Genomic DNA, 14,167 nt, shown 5'->3' with positions numbered 1-14,167 from the left:
GAGTGTCTGTGCAGCAACCTACCTTCATAAAAACTGCTCGCCTCGATCATGTTCAAGTTCACAGTTCCGTTCCGGTAGTCGGAAAAGCTCTTGCACCAACGGTTGCCCATGCTGCTGTCCCGGTTTATCAGAAGACTATCTCACCAGCTTATGAATACTATCATTAAATAATCTGACGACTTACAATCATAGTTTCCCGTCGTTTTAAAACAGGATTGGATTTTCGGAATAAGGAATTTATATTCACGACTAAATAATTATACTTCATTTTATGTATAAAGAAACTGTATTTAGAATCGTATTTTTTAAACTTGAAACAATCTTTCTTATTGTTTTGTATTGTTTGTGCAAAGAAAAATATGTAAATGATATCCTGTAAACGAATGGAAACTTGTATACCTTGTACTTGTTTTATACTTTGAATGGTGTTTATATAAAAAATGGAAATGAAATGTGGTTGTTTTATTTCTTGCATAATCCATCATTTAGGATATGTGAAAATTTCAAAACTGAAGGTCATTCTTTTATTGCCAGGAAAACTTTAAAAATTAATATTAAAATTTGTATTAAAAAATATTCAAATTATTGAATATACTTTATAAAATAAGATTTTTTGCTAATAGCTATTTTGAAAACTATCTTCGAAATATAGATTTCTTAAAAAGGTATGAAATTTACCGAATGGAGTGAAATTGAAAAAATTACATTTCATATTTAGAGGCTTTTCTATTAATAATTAATTTAAAAAATTAAAGTCGAGATTGTGAATGCATTCAGTATTATCAATCGCGACAAAGAAAATTTGTATAGCCAATTTAGACATCGCGATACGCTGAAGTGCATAGTCTTTCATGTCCTTATATAAGTTCCTTTCCCCGTTATAACATTTTTTTAGATCTTTCATCTTTCATTGAGTTATATGCATTATTCAGAATGCTAAGAAATAGCTACTTCCTATAACAAGCAAGTCAATTCCAACAAGGGTAACCACTGCCTCTGGGTATTACCCGTAAGGACGCAACATTGACCTAAATACCATGAAGTATAATATCCGTTCCCTTATCTGTTGTAAGTACCTTAAATAAAATGCAAGAAATTATTAAACACAAACATGTCTGCACTTAATGTCACTATTAATAAATCTTTATATTTATCCAGGGACAATGTGCAAACTCATTGTACTTATACAGTTCTCAATTTAACCAAGGAACAACACCAAGAAACAGACTGCCACTTAACATGGCCCAAATTATAATTTTCTCAAATACCACTTAATATATTTCTGTGCAATTGCATAATACGCCATGATTAAATAAATAATTGAAATTTAAATACACTTATTTAATAACACAAAATTAGTAATAATAGCAATTGACAAAACTTCAAATATAGAAAAATGTTATAAAGCTAAATTATTTTAAAATATTCTAGAAGATATTTTAAAAGATATTTCAAACATTTACGAATAAATGTAATATAGAATAAATGTACTATTATATAAGTGTAAACAATGAAGTTTAAGGAAAAGAAAAAAGAAATAAATAACCGTGAAGGACTTATTTGTATAAAACTTGAACGTGCCCGAAGAAAGTGTAGTTGCATAGTCATTGCAGAACGAAAGCAAAGAAGTATGGAATTGCGAACGGTGCACAGGCTCGTAATAACGTAGGACGCAAGTCTTAACCCGGATCGGACTGTCGTCAAACATATACTAGCATACGCGTAACGCATAAACCGGAAAACTCTAGTACCCGAAAAAATTTGCAAGAACTTGTGTGGGCGGTTGAAACTTGGCGACTGGCACGAACATGTAACAGTTTAGTGAACTCTTAGCATTTTACATTACAAACATTGGTTTAACAAACATCAAATCGTTAAATGTTCGACATGGAATAATTCGAATTCGTTAAAAAAAATATATCACTTTTTCTTATTCCATTTTCTCTTCTTAACTTTCTTTGAAATTTCTAAAACTTTCTTACAAGTCTGCTCTTGAGTCCTAACTTGTTAGCTCTTTAAGGTTTCTTGAAAATTTCAGTCTTTCAAACTCATTCTTAAACTGAATTCGAAATAATTTAGTGAAAAATAAAAAATTTTGATATTAATTTTGTATATCGAAATATTGTTGTTTGTAATACTTACTGTCGGTTAAATTTAATAGAATGTCGTTGATTATATGATTGAATAATAAGGATAGTTACATCTGATCGAAGAAACAAGTGGTAATCTGAATTCAGTACGAAATTGAGTTTTCCAAGCACGTATGTACTTTACACCCACCAAATTTCATGATACACACCAATCTGAACCGAAGGACCGTTTTTAGACTTTTAACAAATTCACCGCGCGTATACCGATGGATCGGTTGAACATTGTGCCTATTGAATTATTCTTTCGAACAAAGAGAAAACCGAAAGAACAGTTTCAAAATATCCATGCAGGAGAACGTGATTCATCGGCTCTTTACGTTTGATCGAGTTGTAACAATGCACGATCCGAATTGTAATGTTGTCACTCATGAATTCGTAACTACTTTCTAATCACCTGTAATTATGTTCGATAAGTCAGAAAATTTCGTAAAAAGTTTCAGAGATCTAAAAGAAAGAATATCTTAATATGAATAAAACAACATTCTAAAAATATAAGAGTAATAAAAAAGAATTTAAAAATGTTGTAAAAATAATAAAGAAAAATAAAACATACAAGAAATTGCGAAATATGAGGAAAGAAATAAAGAAAGGATTACAAAGTTAAGAAAGAAACGCAAATAAGTACCTTTGTTATAACTATAAGTGTCATCTAGTTTAAGTTTCAGAAAAGAAAAGATTAAGATAAAATTCTACCAATTTCTAAAATACCTTTTTCTAGTAAAAATCCCTTAAAATGAATTCACTGTCACAATGTACGCAATGAATTTATCGAACAATAACAATAACAATAATTCCAATAACTAAATCATTCTCTTAACCAGAATAACCACTATAACAGTAACACAAAGCTAAGTAGTCTACCAATAATCTTTTTCCCCATCTTATTTCACTCGCAATTAGATATATCGAATACCATGTGACCCGAAACTCACGGACAACAGTGTATCATGTATCCAGTATTTAATATTGCGTTCCCGCCACTGCAAAGGAAAGCGAACGAAATACATGAGAACTAGAAAGGCCGTGAATAAACATCGGCGAATGGTAATCACAGCTCAAAGGGATCCTTACCCTTGAAATGTCTGAAAGAGGGAACGATTGACCTCGTCCTGGACATAAAATCGACAGAAACAGCCAGAAGATGGATAATGACCAAGAAAACATCGTCGGTAACCTTAGCCCATGTGTATTGAACTGGCGGCTGCTATATAAGTAACACTGTAACGGATCTTGAATTCAGTTAGACACGCGCGAGAGAAATAACTAGATCTTGTGGACCGAGTAGTCAAGTGTTGAAGAGGTGAGTGTGTTCCGCGGAAAATCGAGCATCACGAGGGTCGTTGGAAGTAAAGGATGCAAATTCTTGGTGGTACGGTGGATAAAGAAAGTTCCTGACATAAGAATCAGTGGTTAAACTCATATTTAGTGTATAATAAATATTACAGATGGAGTGCACAGCTCAAAATTTCGCAAATGATTCTATTAATTTAGTGTTAAATATAATTTTAACAATAAGTGTATAACAGTGAAAGATGAAAATGTGGAAATGTGGTTTTTCGTGGAATTTTGAGCGGTGTACTAAGGTATACTTATGCTTACTAACAAGTAAGCCTAAGATAAAACTTGTATAGTTCAAATACCCAGGCTTTTATTTGAATTTTTTTTTCTGGTATGATTTTAGTTTATATGATTTTATAAATCTACGAAATACGAATTTTATGTCCTTTTTGTTTGGTATTATGATAATTTATGAAACAATTAGAATCCTGTAATACAAATTTTGAAAATTTTGATTTTTTTGTAATTCAAAAATAAAAAACTTATTAATTTAAATTGAATGGAATTTGCTATTTTCCAGAATCTTTAATATGAACCTAGTAATTATACTTATGGTCGTGGTTGGATTGTCTGTGGCTGTGCCACAGTACTATATTCCCTCAGGATTTGTATATCAACATCCGGCGAATATATTGAATTCGGCGTTAGAAGACACTTTACCAAATGAATTACGAAACGACTTTTATAAAAACCCACAAATCGCCGCTAAACTCGCAAAAGAATCATGGATTTTTAATAAGGAAATGCAGGTAAATTTTTTTATTCCTATTAGTACATTTTTTACATAATTCTATAGAAATGTATTATGATTTAAAATATATTATTGGTCGATTTTGAAATGAGGTTGGTGGATTTAGTTCTGAAATCTGAGAATACGACCTTCACTACTCTCTTTTACACCCATTTTACCTCTATCTTTTACAGGCATATCACATTTCATTATGAATTCGTAGCATAATATATTTTATAAGTACTTTGTAATACGATTAAAAATCAAAACCTTTGATCTACTTTTGTTATAGATTCATGTTATTTACTTTTTTGATTATAAAAGAATAATAATTTGTAAATATTAATTTGCAGTATTTTGTTATTATTTAATTATATTAATTTTAATATTTTTTAAGTATTTTATTAATCGTGATATATTAATTATAACAGTTGTATAATTTATATAGTAAACAATTATTTAGAAATTTTTAATTTATAATAATAATATTTACTTTTATTGTAGGTAATCGATCGTGAAACAGATAAAATCCCACGGGAAAAAGTATATGATGTCCTACATAATGCAGGCTTCGTACGTAAATAAGGTTAGAATAATAAAACATTTTCAATTGTTCAACGAATATTTTGAACTTCTGTGATGACTTTTATATTATTCCTTATATTATTAAAAGTATACATGTATATTTATATATATATATATATATATATATATATCTGTTATTATTCTCTAAATTATTTAAAATATAAGAATCAAATACTTTAAGTATCTTAAATGAAAATTATATAACATATTTTATAATAAATTTTTTACTATTTATCAACTTAAGTTTTGTTTTTCTCAAATTCATATAATTCAAGATATAATTTTTTATGCGCACTTTTTGAATATCAAATATTACGCGCGCGCATATATACAATCGACACACACGCACACACACGCATTCATATGTTCACATATACTATTGAATCTTAATAAATTAATAAATTTTATTATATTTAGTATATTTTAATAAAATTATTTAAGTACTATTAAAAATTAGTTCAGCAGTACAAATAAATATTAATTCCATATTCAGCATATTTATTAATTTATTTTTATAGAAAGAAGCTATAAAATACCTTAAAATAGATAATTGTATTCTTATAAAATTTTATTTCTATATTATCCCTATTTGCATAATTTACATTTTTCGGAGAATTCTAATAAAATATCTACAATAGATATATCCTCGCCCATTACATACCGTGATTTTTTATAAATAGGTTCATACGTATTAGTATGTAAAAATCTATGTATTTTTTCTAAATGATTATCTATTTGATTTGCGTACAGGGCACCTTTACTTTCATAATGCAGAGCAGATGGATAATAACATTCAATTAAGCGATTTAAATAACGCGCCACATTTATTTCGCCTATTATTTCGTGCATTCCTGGTAACTGCATTATAGGATCAATCCCAATTTGTTTCCAAATTATTGTTAAATGAATATCACTATTTTGATCTTCATTACGATATTCTGAACAAAAATTTAATAAATGATTTGGAAAATATTGTATACTGGAATGTACATGAGATATCACAAAAACTTTGATATAAGAATTTACATGACGAAATAAAGATTCTATAAACTTAATTGGATATTTTGGATTACAAAATACGACGAGTTTTTGCTTCTTTAATTTTCCTGCACATTTAAATGCATACGATTTATTTTCAAGCTTGTCTAATTCTTGTTTCTTGTCTTCAAGTTCCTTTCTTTGAAAAGAATTGTGACTAGTCCTGTCAGAAGGATAACTTATTTATTTACTTATTTAATAAAGTAAAATTTTATACATTGAATTAAAAATAAGTTATACAAATATAAAAATTTCCATTAAATTATATCACTATATTTAATGGCTTTGAAAGAAAAATATTTACTTGTTTAAACGACAAATAGGATTATTATAAACCATTTCCAAATCCACTTTTGGTCCAACTAAATCTCGTATATTGTTTATCCCATACTTAATCATAGTTGGCCTGAGAAAAAAGAATATATCAAATATATATTCATATATTAATATATCAAAGTTCAAAAATACATTAATAATGCAAGAATTATTTATTTTTCTATTACCTTTCTAAAGATAGTCCCCAAGCAATTACACGTACATCTTCAGGTAATCCCATTGGTAAAAGCATTTCCGGTCGAAACATTCCACTATTACCAATTTCTATCCATTTTTCCAAACCTTCATGGAAACAAAAAATCTCCATACTTGGTTCAGTGTATGGATTGTATGCAGGTTTAAACTGAAGCTGTGTAATACCAAGTTTCTTAAAAAATTCATACAAAACTCCTATTAAGTCACCTAATGTAAGATTGTAATCAGCAATTACACCTTCAATTTGGTGAAATTCAGCTAGATGTGTAGCATCCAAAGTTTCATTGCGAAATACCCGATCAATACTGAAATATTTCACTGGTTTAAACTCACCCTGAAATTTATTTGAACATTTCTTAATTTTTAAATCAATACCAACTTGAAAATTTCTGCTTGAATATTCCTATTAAATTACCTCCTGCGTAAGTTTGTAAAGCATTCGTGCACTGACAGCAGTTGTATGAGTTCGAAGAACATTTTTTTGTGCTTCTTCGATTTTCCAATCGTATCGGTAACCTAACGATCCATAGCCTCCTTCGCTATGAACCTTTTTTACCTTGTCCATATATTCCATATTAAAATTTGTACTATGAGATGGATCTAAAGAATAAATTTTGAACCTGTTAATGAGTCTAGTATATACAATGTAATTAGTTAAAACACTTATTAATAAAAGTACCAGCTATAAAAAAAGTATCATGTGCATCTCTTGCTGGATGTTGTTGAGGTTGAAATAATGCATCAAAATTCCAAAAAGAACTTTCAACATAATTATTTGTTGGCATCTCAGTAAATCTAAAAAATAATTTAAAAAATGTAAAACAAAAATATTTAATTTTATGCTATAAAATTTAAAACTTTTTTTTCTTATATACCCCATTTCCAAGAAAATTTTTCTAAATTCACTTCTAACTTTTAATAGTGGATGTAAATGTCCCACATCAAGAGTGGTACCAAATGCTTCAAAATTATATGGTTTAAATTTCTTATCTTTCCATGCATCATTTACTAATAAATCAGCAGTCAATTCTGTTTCTTGTTTTTCAATTGTTGTAGTAAAATTTGGGCCTTTTTCCAACTGTATAAATTTAACAACCCTGTTAGTAAAAAAAGTTAATTATACAATAATCAATACTTTTATACAATTTTTTACTAAATTAAGTTAATAAAAAACTTACGTCTCTTGAATCAATTTTCTTTTTTTATACTCATTTCTAATGCGATCTGTTAAATTTGTAAGATCCATTAAATCATTCTGGGTAACATCTATGATGGAAGCTATTTTCTTTTTTACAACAGGAATACCACTGCTTTTATCAATTGTTATCCACCCAGCCTGTAATGCTTTAGAAAATCCAATTTTTGCAAAAGGAACTGATTGCATAATTTCAGATTGAGATATTCCATCATCTGGAATTGCATTATAGATTATTGCTTCATGACTGCCATAACTCACTACATGCTGACCTTCCGATGTTAATTCCCACTTTTTATCACTAATTTGTTTAGTGGTAATCAACTATAACATAAACCGTAATATTAATAAATAATTAATATTGCTTTTCCTAGAAAATTTAAATTTAATAAATAAAAATATAAATTTTAGGGTTATGGTCCCATCCAAATTTATATTAATACATTTATCGTACATATTCATTTTTATAATATAAAAAATGTTAACATATACTTTTATATACAAAATAATATTTTTATGTTAAATATTATCGGAAACTATTATAGTGATTAATTGTAAACAATTTGTGTTATTAACTTACGTCACTAAGTGCTTCGAGACTTTTAATGGCTCCAATAACTTTTTGATGATTTTCCTTAAAAATTTCAGCCAAATGCAGAGAATTTACTTCTTCGTGGTGATCTAAATATTCCAATATTTGATCTGTCAATTGTTTTGCCATGTTTAAGATTTCACTTTACAATGAAAGAACCGGTAAGAATCACGTGTTCATACGTGACAAGGACAACAATGGCAGATGATTTCATATAACAAATAATTTCAAAATATTGTTAAATATTAATTTGTTATAATTAATAGATACCATTCAAAGTAATTTCAATACTGTAATAAAAAAATAGGTTACAAAAATATATTAATAACAAAGTTATTACATAATTTGAGATGTAACAAATACATTTTTCTAACTCTTTTTCATATTTTTTACTTAAGTAAATTTATTTTTAATTTCATGTGAACAATAAGGATATTTAAAAGGTATTTTAAGAGAAAAATTATGTTAATTTTTATATTTTTTATTCGTGTTAAAAGTATAAATTATTTTAATGGGATAAATCTTGAAGAGTGAGTAGCACCAATACCTGGTCTACCATGTTTTACAGGTTTGTAAGTAACAGAAAATTCTCCCAAGTAATGACCAATCATTTCTGGCTTAATTTCAACTTGATTGAATGTTTTGCCATTGTAAACACCAACAATTGATCCCACCATTTCTGGTACTATGATCATGTTACGTAAATGAGTCTTTACAATTTCTGGTTTTTCATTAGGTGGTGTTTCCTTTTTTGCCTTGCGGAGCTTCTTTACTAAAGCCATAGATTTTCGTTTTAAACCATGAGAGAATCGCCTACGAGCACGAGCATGCATCAAAACCATAAGTAGCTCACTGAAACAAATATTTACTTTTAACATAAAATATTAATTTTAAGTTAATTGAATAATTACTGTTCTTATAATTAATTATTATAATTCAATCCTTCGGTTTCTCACTTCTTGCACTAAACTACAAATATTCCATAACGATTGTTACATTCTCAATCATCGATCAACAATTATAATTATATAATTGTTAAAAAATAATTATTAATTGAATAATAATAGCTACTAAATTACTATAAATAAAAGAATTGTCGAAGAATAAAATCCTGTTTCACGTGAAAAGTGTCGCTCGAACCAGATCGCCTCTACCGTCTCTCCTAGGTATGCTAGGGTTATCATCATAAAATGCTTTGTATTTTTTAAACTGAAAAAAATACTTACTTTGGCATATCAAGGAGTTGATCGAGATCAACTCCTCGAAAGGTGAACTTTCGGAAAGTCCTCTTTTTCTTTTGAGTTTCTTCTGCCTACAAATTTATAATAGGTTAGATTACAAATCAAAAATATTTATTCTCATACATTAATATTACATCTTTCGAGCAAAGAAGAAAATTGTAACGTATTATAACGCATTTGTTTGTATGTTTTTATAATAGATGAACAAGATTTTATAAGATATTTTCATCACATCTCCGACACATACCTCAGCCATGTTTTCGGTCGTTAGGGAAAACGATAACAAGAAATAACTCTCTTCGTTCTACGCAGAAATCGATTCCGGCATTAACTATATATTACTAGATGAAGATCAGGTATACTTCTTTCTTCTAAAAAGAATATTAATCGTACAAATTTACAATATTATGAAATTACATAAATTCGTTAATGTTTTAACATAATTTATTAATTTTTTATTTTTTTTTTTATTTTTAACACTTACCTTTTTTTAACGAAGGAAGTGAAATACCTTTCGTTATTGATTTTTAGTTAATATTTGTTCACTCGTACAAATTGACAAGTTTCAATAAATTATTATAAAGGATTAAACAATGTATAAAGATTTATAAAATGAATAGAGTTAAAAAACCCGCTCACATCGTGTCATTTTTTTTTGGTTTAAATAAAAGGAATACTGTCAGTGGCGCTAAATCTTGACTATGATTAGTATTCCCAAACATTTAAGAGAAGACCACGTGTTTTCAGTGCACCCCAATATTACTCAATAAAATCGAGAAGTTCTAAATAACAAATGCATATGGACAGATTGGTGCATATGTTTTATGTTGAATAAATTGATTATAAAATATGAAATATATTTTAGTAACCGGTGGTGTTATTAGTGGAATTGGCAAAGGTGTCATTGCGAGTTCATTTGGAACTATACTTAAACATTGCGGTATTCATGTGACATCTATCAAGATAGATCCGTATATAAATATTGATGCTGGTACATTTTCTCCCTACGAGCATGGTATGTTGTTGAAAAATCTGTAATTATAATTTTGTTTTATGTCATTTCATTTGAGTGAATAAATGTCTAAAAACAGTTGTATGAAAATGAAAAATTTTATACAGCCATGTGGTGTTAGAAGCCATTTTATATTTCTGCCGCGTAATTTTATATTCATTGTAATATTTCTCAGAACATTTTTAATTCTAAGATTAAATTTCAATTATAATGAAATTTATTCGTCTCATCATATATAAATTATTAATATTTTTTTAAAAATAAATCTAGTTAATGGTATATTCATATTTTTTTTAGTTTATTTATTCTTTCTTTTAACTGTAAATGTTGCAAAATCGTCTAGCTTATAAATATATTTGCTATAGTACATATTTATTATTTTTAGAAACTATATTTAAATGTATATATATTTTATTTAAATAAATGTAATATTAATTAAGAATACATAATTTAAAAATTTTCTAATTAAAAATTAATATAAGTATAGTTAATTATTATATCTATTATACTTCCAAGTTTTAAATTAAATGTTGCACGTTTGGAATATCATTTTACTTATTTAAAAATCATTTATATTTTAGGAGAGGTTTATGTGTTGGATGATGGTGGAGAGGTGGATCTTGATTTAGGAAATTATGAACGGTTTTTGGATATTACTTTGCACAGAGACAATAATATTACAACAGGAAAAATTTATCAGCATGTAATTTCAAAAGAAAGAAATGGTGATTACTTGGGAAAGACTGTTCAAGGTATAGGAAGCTTTATTTAAAAAATGAGTATATAATTGATAGTGATAATAATTTTGTATCATTGTTATATAGTAATACCACATATAACAGATGCTATTCAAGAATGGGTTGAAAGGGTTGCAAAACAGTCAGTAACAAAAGATGGTGATCTACCACAAGTAATTTTCATGTTTATATATGTATCAATTTCAAAAGAATTTCACAAAAAAATGTAAAATTAATCGACATTTTGTTTATTACAGGTTTGCATTATTGAGTTAGGTGGAACTATAGGAGATATTGAAGGAATGCCATTTGTAGAAGCTTTCAGACAGTTTCAGTTTAGAGTGAAAAAAGAGAATTTTTGCTGTGCACATGTATCTTTAGTACCACAAGTATGAATCTGTCTTATTTAAGTAACTGCCTTGTTGTCTTAGACCTTGACTTTAAACTCATGCCAAATTTCAAGGCAGTTTATTTTTAACTTTTAAAATGATGTAACTATTGTTTATAAAAATTTGTAGCTACTTTTATCAATATTTAAATGATATTTATAAATATTTAAGAAAAAAAAGAGAAGTATATGTGAAAAATGTAAGCATACAAATTAATTAATTATATTTTTTTTCTTTTTAGCCAAAATATACAGGAGAACCAAAAACAAAACCAACTCAAGCTAGTGTAAGAGAATTACGTGGATTAGGTTTGACTCCTGATCTTATAGTTTGTAGATCTGAGAAACCAATAGGTGATTCTGTAAAAGAAAAAATATCGAATTTTTGTCATGTTGCGCCTGAACAGGTAAAATTTTTAATCTTTTTAGAAATAAAATTTGAATATAATTATTTAGGAACTTACCAGAAAGTTTTATTAGGTCATAACTATACACGATTTGTCATCTATATATCGCGTTCCTTTGTTGATGGAATTTCAAGGTGTTATTGAATTTCTAAACGAGAGGTTACAATTACATATTGAAATGCCTCGTCCTCGATATTTTATGCGAAAATGGAGAGATTTGGCAGATCGGATTGATCATTTACGGAAAGAAGTGAGCATTGCATTAGTTGGAAAATACACAAAATTAGAAGATTCCTATGCATCAGTTACAAAAGCTCTACAACATGCTTGTATTCAAGTTGGCTACAAACTAAATTTAACAGTAAAGTATCAAATATTTGCTTTTTATTATGTGTATTCTTAAGGATTGTTATTATATTAATATAAATATAATTTTAGTATATAGAAGCTGATAATTTAGAACAAATTACAAAATCACAAAGTCCTGTACTATATCATGAAGCTTGGCAACAACTTTGTAAAAGCGAGTAAGTTATTTTGTTTGTTTTAGTATTATTACTTTCTGATCATTTTGCTTATTTTGAATTTTATCGTATTAATTGGATTATATTTAGTGGCGTTGTAGTGCCAGGTGGATTTGGTAAAAGAGGTATGCAAGGAAAAATAGAAGCATGTAAATGGTGTAGAACAAACAATAAACCATTTCTCGGTATTTGTTTGGGGCTACAATTGGCGGTTGTTGAATTTGCAAGGAACGTTCTAGGCATAGAAAGTGCAAATAGTATGGAAATTGACCCAGAAACTGATTATCCCTTCGTTATAGACATGCCTGAATATAATCCAAAACAAATGGGTGGAACCATGAGACTTGGAAAAAGATATACTCGATTTACAAAAAATAATTCAGTTATAAGTTAGTAAGAAAATTTTAAATAAATTCAATATAATTTAGTATAATTTTGTTTCCTAATAAATGTTTTACATTATTATATCACACATAGAGCAGTTGTATGGTAACAAGGATTATATAGAAGAAAGACATAGGCATCGGTATGAAATTAATCCAAAATATATAGATGATTTAGAAGCAGCTGGATTAAAGTTCATAGGTAAAACAACATCTGTTTTTTAGTTTACAAATGTAATAAAAAAATAGTTGATAAGATTATTCTGAAGGTTCTTATATTTTTAACACATGTTACCTTGTTTTTGTGTTAGGTCGTGATGAAGAAAATTTACGTATGGAGATAGCAGAATTAGAAGGCCATAGTTACTATACTGCTACACAATTCCATCCAGAGTATTTATCTAGACCATTAAAACCTTCACCTCCATTCTTAGGACTAATTTTAGCTAGTATTGGTAAATTAAGACATTACTTAGCCAAAGGATGTAGATTTTCACCTGAAGTAATCAGTGATAATGAATCAGGTAATAAGCCATACATTTTTATATTTAGCATGTTGAACATTTGTTATTAGAACTCATTTAAAATATATTGTTTTTAATAGATAATGAATGTCTAGTCGAATCAATGGCAAAACAACAAATAATGAATGAAGCTAATATGACTGATAGCACTACGTCTGGTACTGATTAAACTTCTTAATTAAATAGTCGTATTAACTATAAAGGTAATCTCAATGATAAATAATTATATCCATATATGTACATATAAATACCTGATAAATCATCTTTTATTTTAAAAAAAGTATTAGAATACATATTTAAATATAAGTATGATAACATACTCTAAATTTATACTATGCAATTGTACTGTTAAATATGTGTATATTGTGTTATGTACTTAAAAAGTGCCTACATAATACATTTTCTACAGAATAAACAGAAAACGAAACTATGTACAAGTTAGTTTCTAATAACTCAAATTTCTTAACCAAATGTTTTTCATACGAATCTTTTATTATTATGATTATTATTATTATTATTATTATTAAACATTATGTTCATGTTTAGGTACGAAAAAGACTATACTTAACTAATATAAGTTTTGTTTCTATTGTAAGTTTAAGAATTTTATAAATATGTTATTTCAATCATTATTGAATGAAATTCTTTCATTGAACTATTTTTATTTATAACTGTTGTATGTTTCGTTTTTTTGCCTTACATTTATATTTCTATAATTTCAATTTAAAAATGTAATTCTATTACTATATACAATATATTTCTGTTAATTGTTACATTTTAAATATTTCACTA

The 14,167-nt window shown here is 27.5% G+C and overlaps 5 protein-coding genes across 5 annotated transcripts in view; 3 read left to right on the top strand and 2 right to left on the bottom strand.

Annotated features, from left to right (window-relative positions):
• LOC108552870 (uncharacterized) overlaps nt 1-242 on the top strand; it is a 1,964-nt gene extending 1,722 nt beyond the window's left edge. Inside the window, exon 5 of the mRNA XM_017907551.1 lies at nt 15-242. Coding sequence (XP_017763040.1) covers nt 15-167 — 153 coding nt within the window. The 3' untranslated portion in view covers nt 168-242. The remainder of the gene's footprint in view (nt 1-14) is intronic.
• A 3,170-nt stretch (nt 243-3,412) lies between these two features.
• On the top strand, nt 3,413-4,803 carry LOC108552907 (uncharacterized). The gene is made up of 3 exons (XM_017907590.1): nt 3,413-3,450; nt 4,009-4,237; nt 4,723-4,803. The coding sequence occupies exons 2-3, from the start codon at nt 4,019-4,021 to the stop codon at nt 4,801-4,803; spliced, it is 300 nt and encodes a 99-aa protein (XP_017763079.1). The 5' UTR covers nt 3,413-3,450; nt 4,009-4,018.
• A 585-nt stretch (nt 4,804-5,388) lies between these two features.
• Nucleotides 5,389-8,302, bottom strand: alpha-PheRS (phenylalanine--tRNA ligase alpha subunit). The gene is made up of 8 exons (XM_017907579.1): nt 8,148-8,302; nt 7,551-7,891; nt 7,248-7,469; nt 7,052-7,167; nt 6,788-6,972; nt 6,345-6,706; nt 6,146-6,247; nt 5,389-6,004 (listed from the first exon to the last, which is right to left on the bottom strand). Exons 1-8 carry the CDS (start codon nt 8,286-8,288, stop codon nt 5,389-5,391), a joined length of 2,085 nt encoding a protein of 694 aa, XP_017763068.1. The 5' UTR covers nt 8,289-8,302.
• A 322-nt stretch (nt 8,303-8,624) lies between these two features.
• On the bottom strand, nt 8,625-9,742 carry RpS15 (ribosomal protein S15). The gene is made up of 3 exons (XM_017907568.1): nt 9,648-9,742; nt 9,386-9,471; nt 8,625-9,011 (listed from the first exon to the last, which is right to left on the bottom strand). The coding sequence occupies exons 1-3, from the start codon at nt 9,654-9,656 to the stop codon at nt 8,663-8,665; spliced, it is 444 nt and encodes a 147-aa protein (XP_017763057.1). The 5' UTR covers nt 9,657-9,742; the 3' UTR covers nt 8,625-8,662.
• Nucleotides 9,743-9,900: 158 nt separating this feature from the next.
• Ctps (CTP synthase) lies at nt 9,901-13,583 on the top strand. Its single transcript, XM_017907567.1, has 11 exons — nt 9,901-10,415; nt 10,994-11,164; nt 11,237-11,322; nt 11,407-11,538; nt 11,780-11,944; nt 12,018-12,305; nt 12,383-12,471; nt 12,559-12,857; nt 12,946-13,053; nt 13,163-13,375; nt 13,456-13,583. The coding sequence occupies exons 1-11, from the start codon at nt 10,250-10,252 to the stop codon at nt 13,542-13,544; spliced, it is 1,806 nt and encodes a 601-aa protein (XP_017763056.1). The 5' UTR covers nt 9,901-10,249; the 3' UTR covers nt 13,545-13,583.
• Nucleotides 13,584-14,167: the final 584 nt, after the last annotated feature.

The sequence above is a fragment of the Eufriesea mexicana genome, unplaced genomic scaffold (genome assembly GCF_001483705.2).
Source record: "Eufriesea mexicana isolate 0111107269 unplaced genomic scaffold, ASM148370v2 scaffold8420, whole genome shotgun sequence".
In the NCBI taxonomy this organism is placed as follows: Eukaryota; Metazoa; Arthropoda; class Insecta; order Hymenoptera; family Apidae; genus Eufriesea; species Eufriesea mexicana.
This window is presented reverse-complemented; position numbering and strand designations above follow the sequence as displayed.

Excerpts from the sequence above, each read along its gene's own strand:
- LOC108552907 (XM_017907590.1), top strand. The coding sequence starts at position 4,019 with ATGAACCTAGTAATTATACTTATGGTCGTGGTTGGATTGTCTGTGGCT. Across the intron at positions 4,238-4,722 it reads TTTTTAATAAGGAAATGCAG|GTAATCGATCGTGAAACAGA; the intron begins GTAAATTTTTTT and ends CTTTTATTGTAG.
- alpha-PheRS (XM_017907579.1), bottom strand. The coding sequence starts at position 8,288 with ATGGCAAAACAATTGACAGATCAAATATTGGAATATTTAGATCACCAC. Across the intron at positions 7,168-7,247 it reads AAAATTTTCTTGGAAATGGG|ATTTACTGAGATGCCAACAA; the intron begins GTATATAAGAAA and ends ATTATTTTTTAG. Across the intron at positions 6,248-6,344 it reads TGGGGACTATCTTTAGAAAG|GCCAACTATGATTAAGTATG; the intron begins GTAATAGAAAAA and ends CTTTTTTCTCAG.
- RpS15 (XM_017907568.1), bottom strand. Across the intron at positions 9,012-9,385 it reads CAACTCCTTGATATGCCAAA|TGAGCTACTTATGGTTTTGA; the intron begins GTAAGTATTTTT and ends TATTTGTTTCAG.
- Ctps (XM_017907567.1), top strand. The coding sequence starts at position 10,250 with ATGAAATATATTTTAGTAACCGGTGGTGTTATTAGTGGAATTGGCAAA. Across the intron at positions 10,416-10,993 it reads ATTTTCTCCCTACGAGCATG|GAGAGGTTTATGTGTTGGAT; the intron begins GTATGTTGTTGA and ends TTTATATTTTAG. Across the intron at positions 13,054-13,162 it reads AGCTGGATTAAAGTTCATAG|GTCGTGATGAAGAAAATTTA; the intron begins GTAAAACAACAT and ends TTTTTGTGTTAG.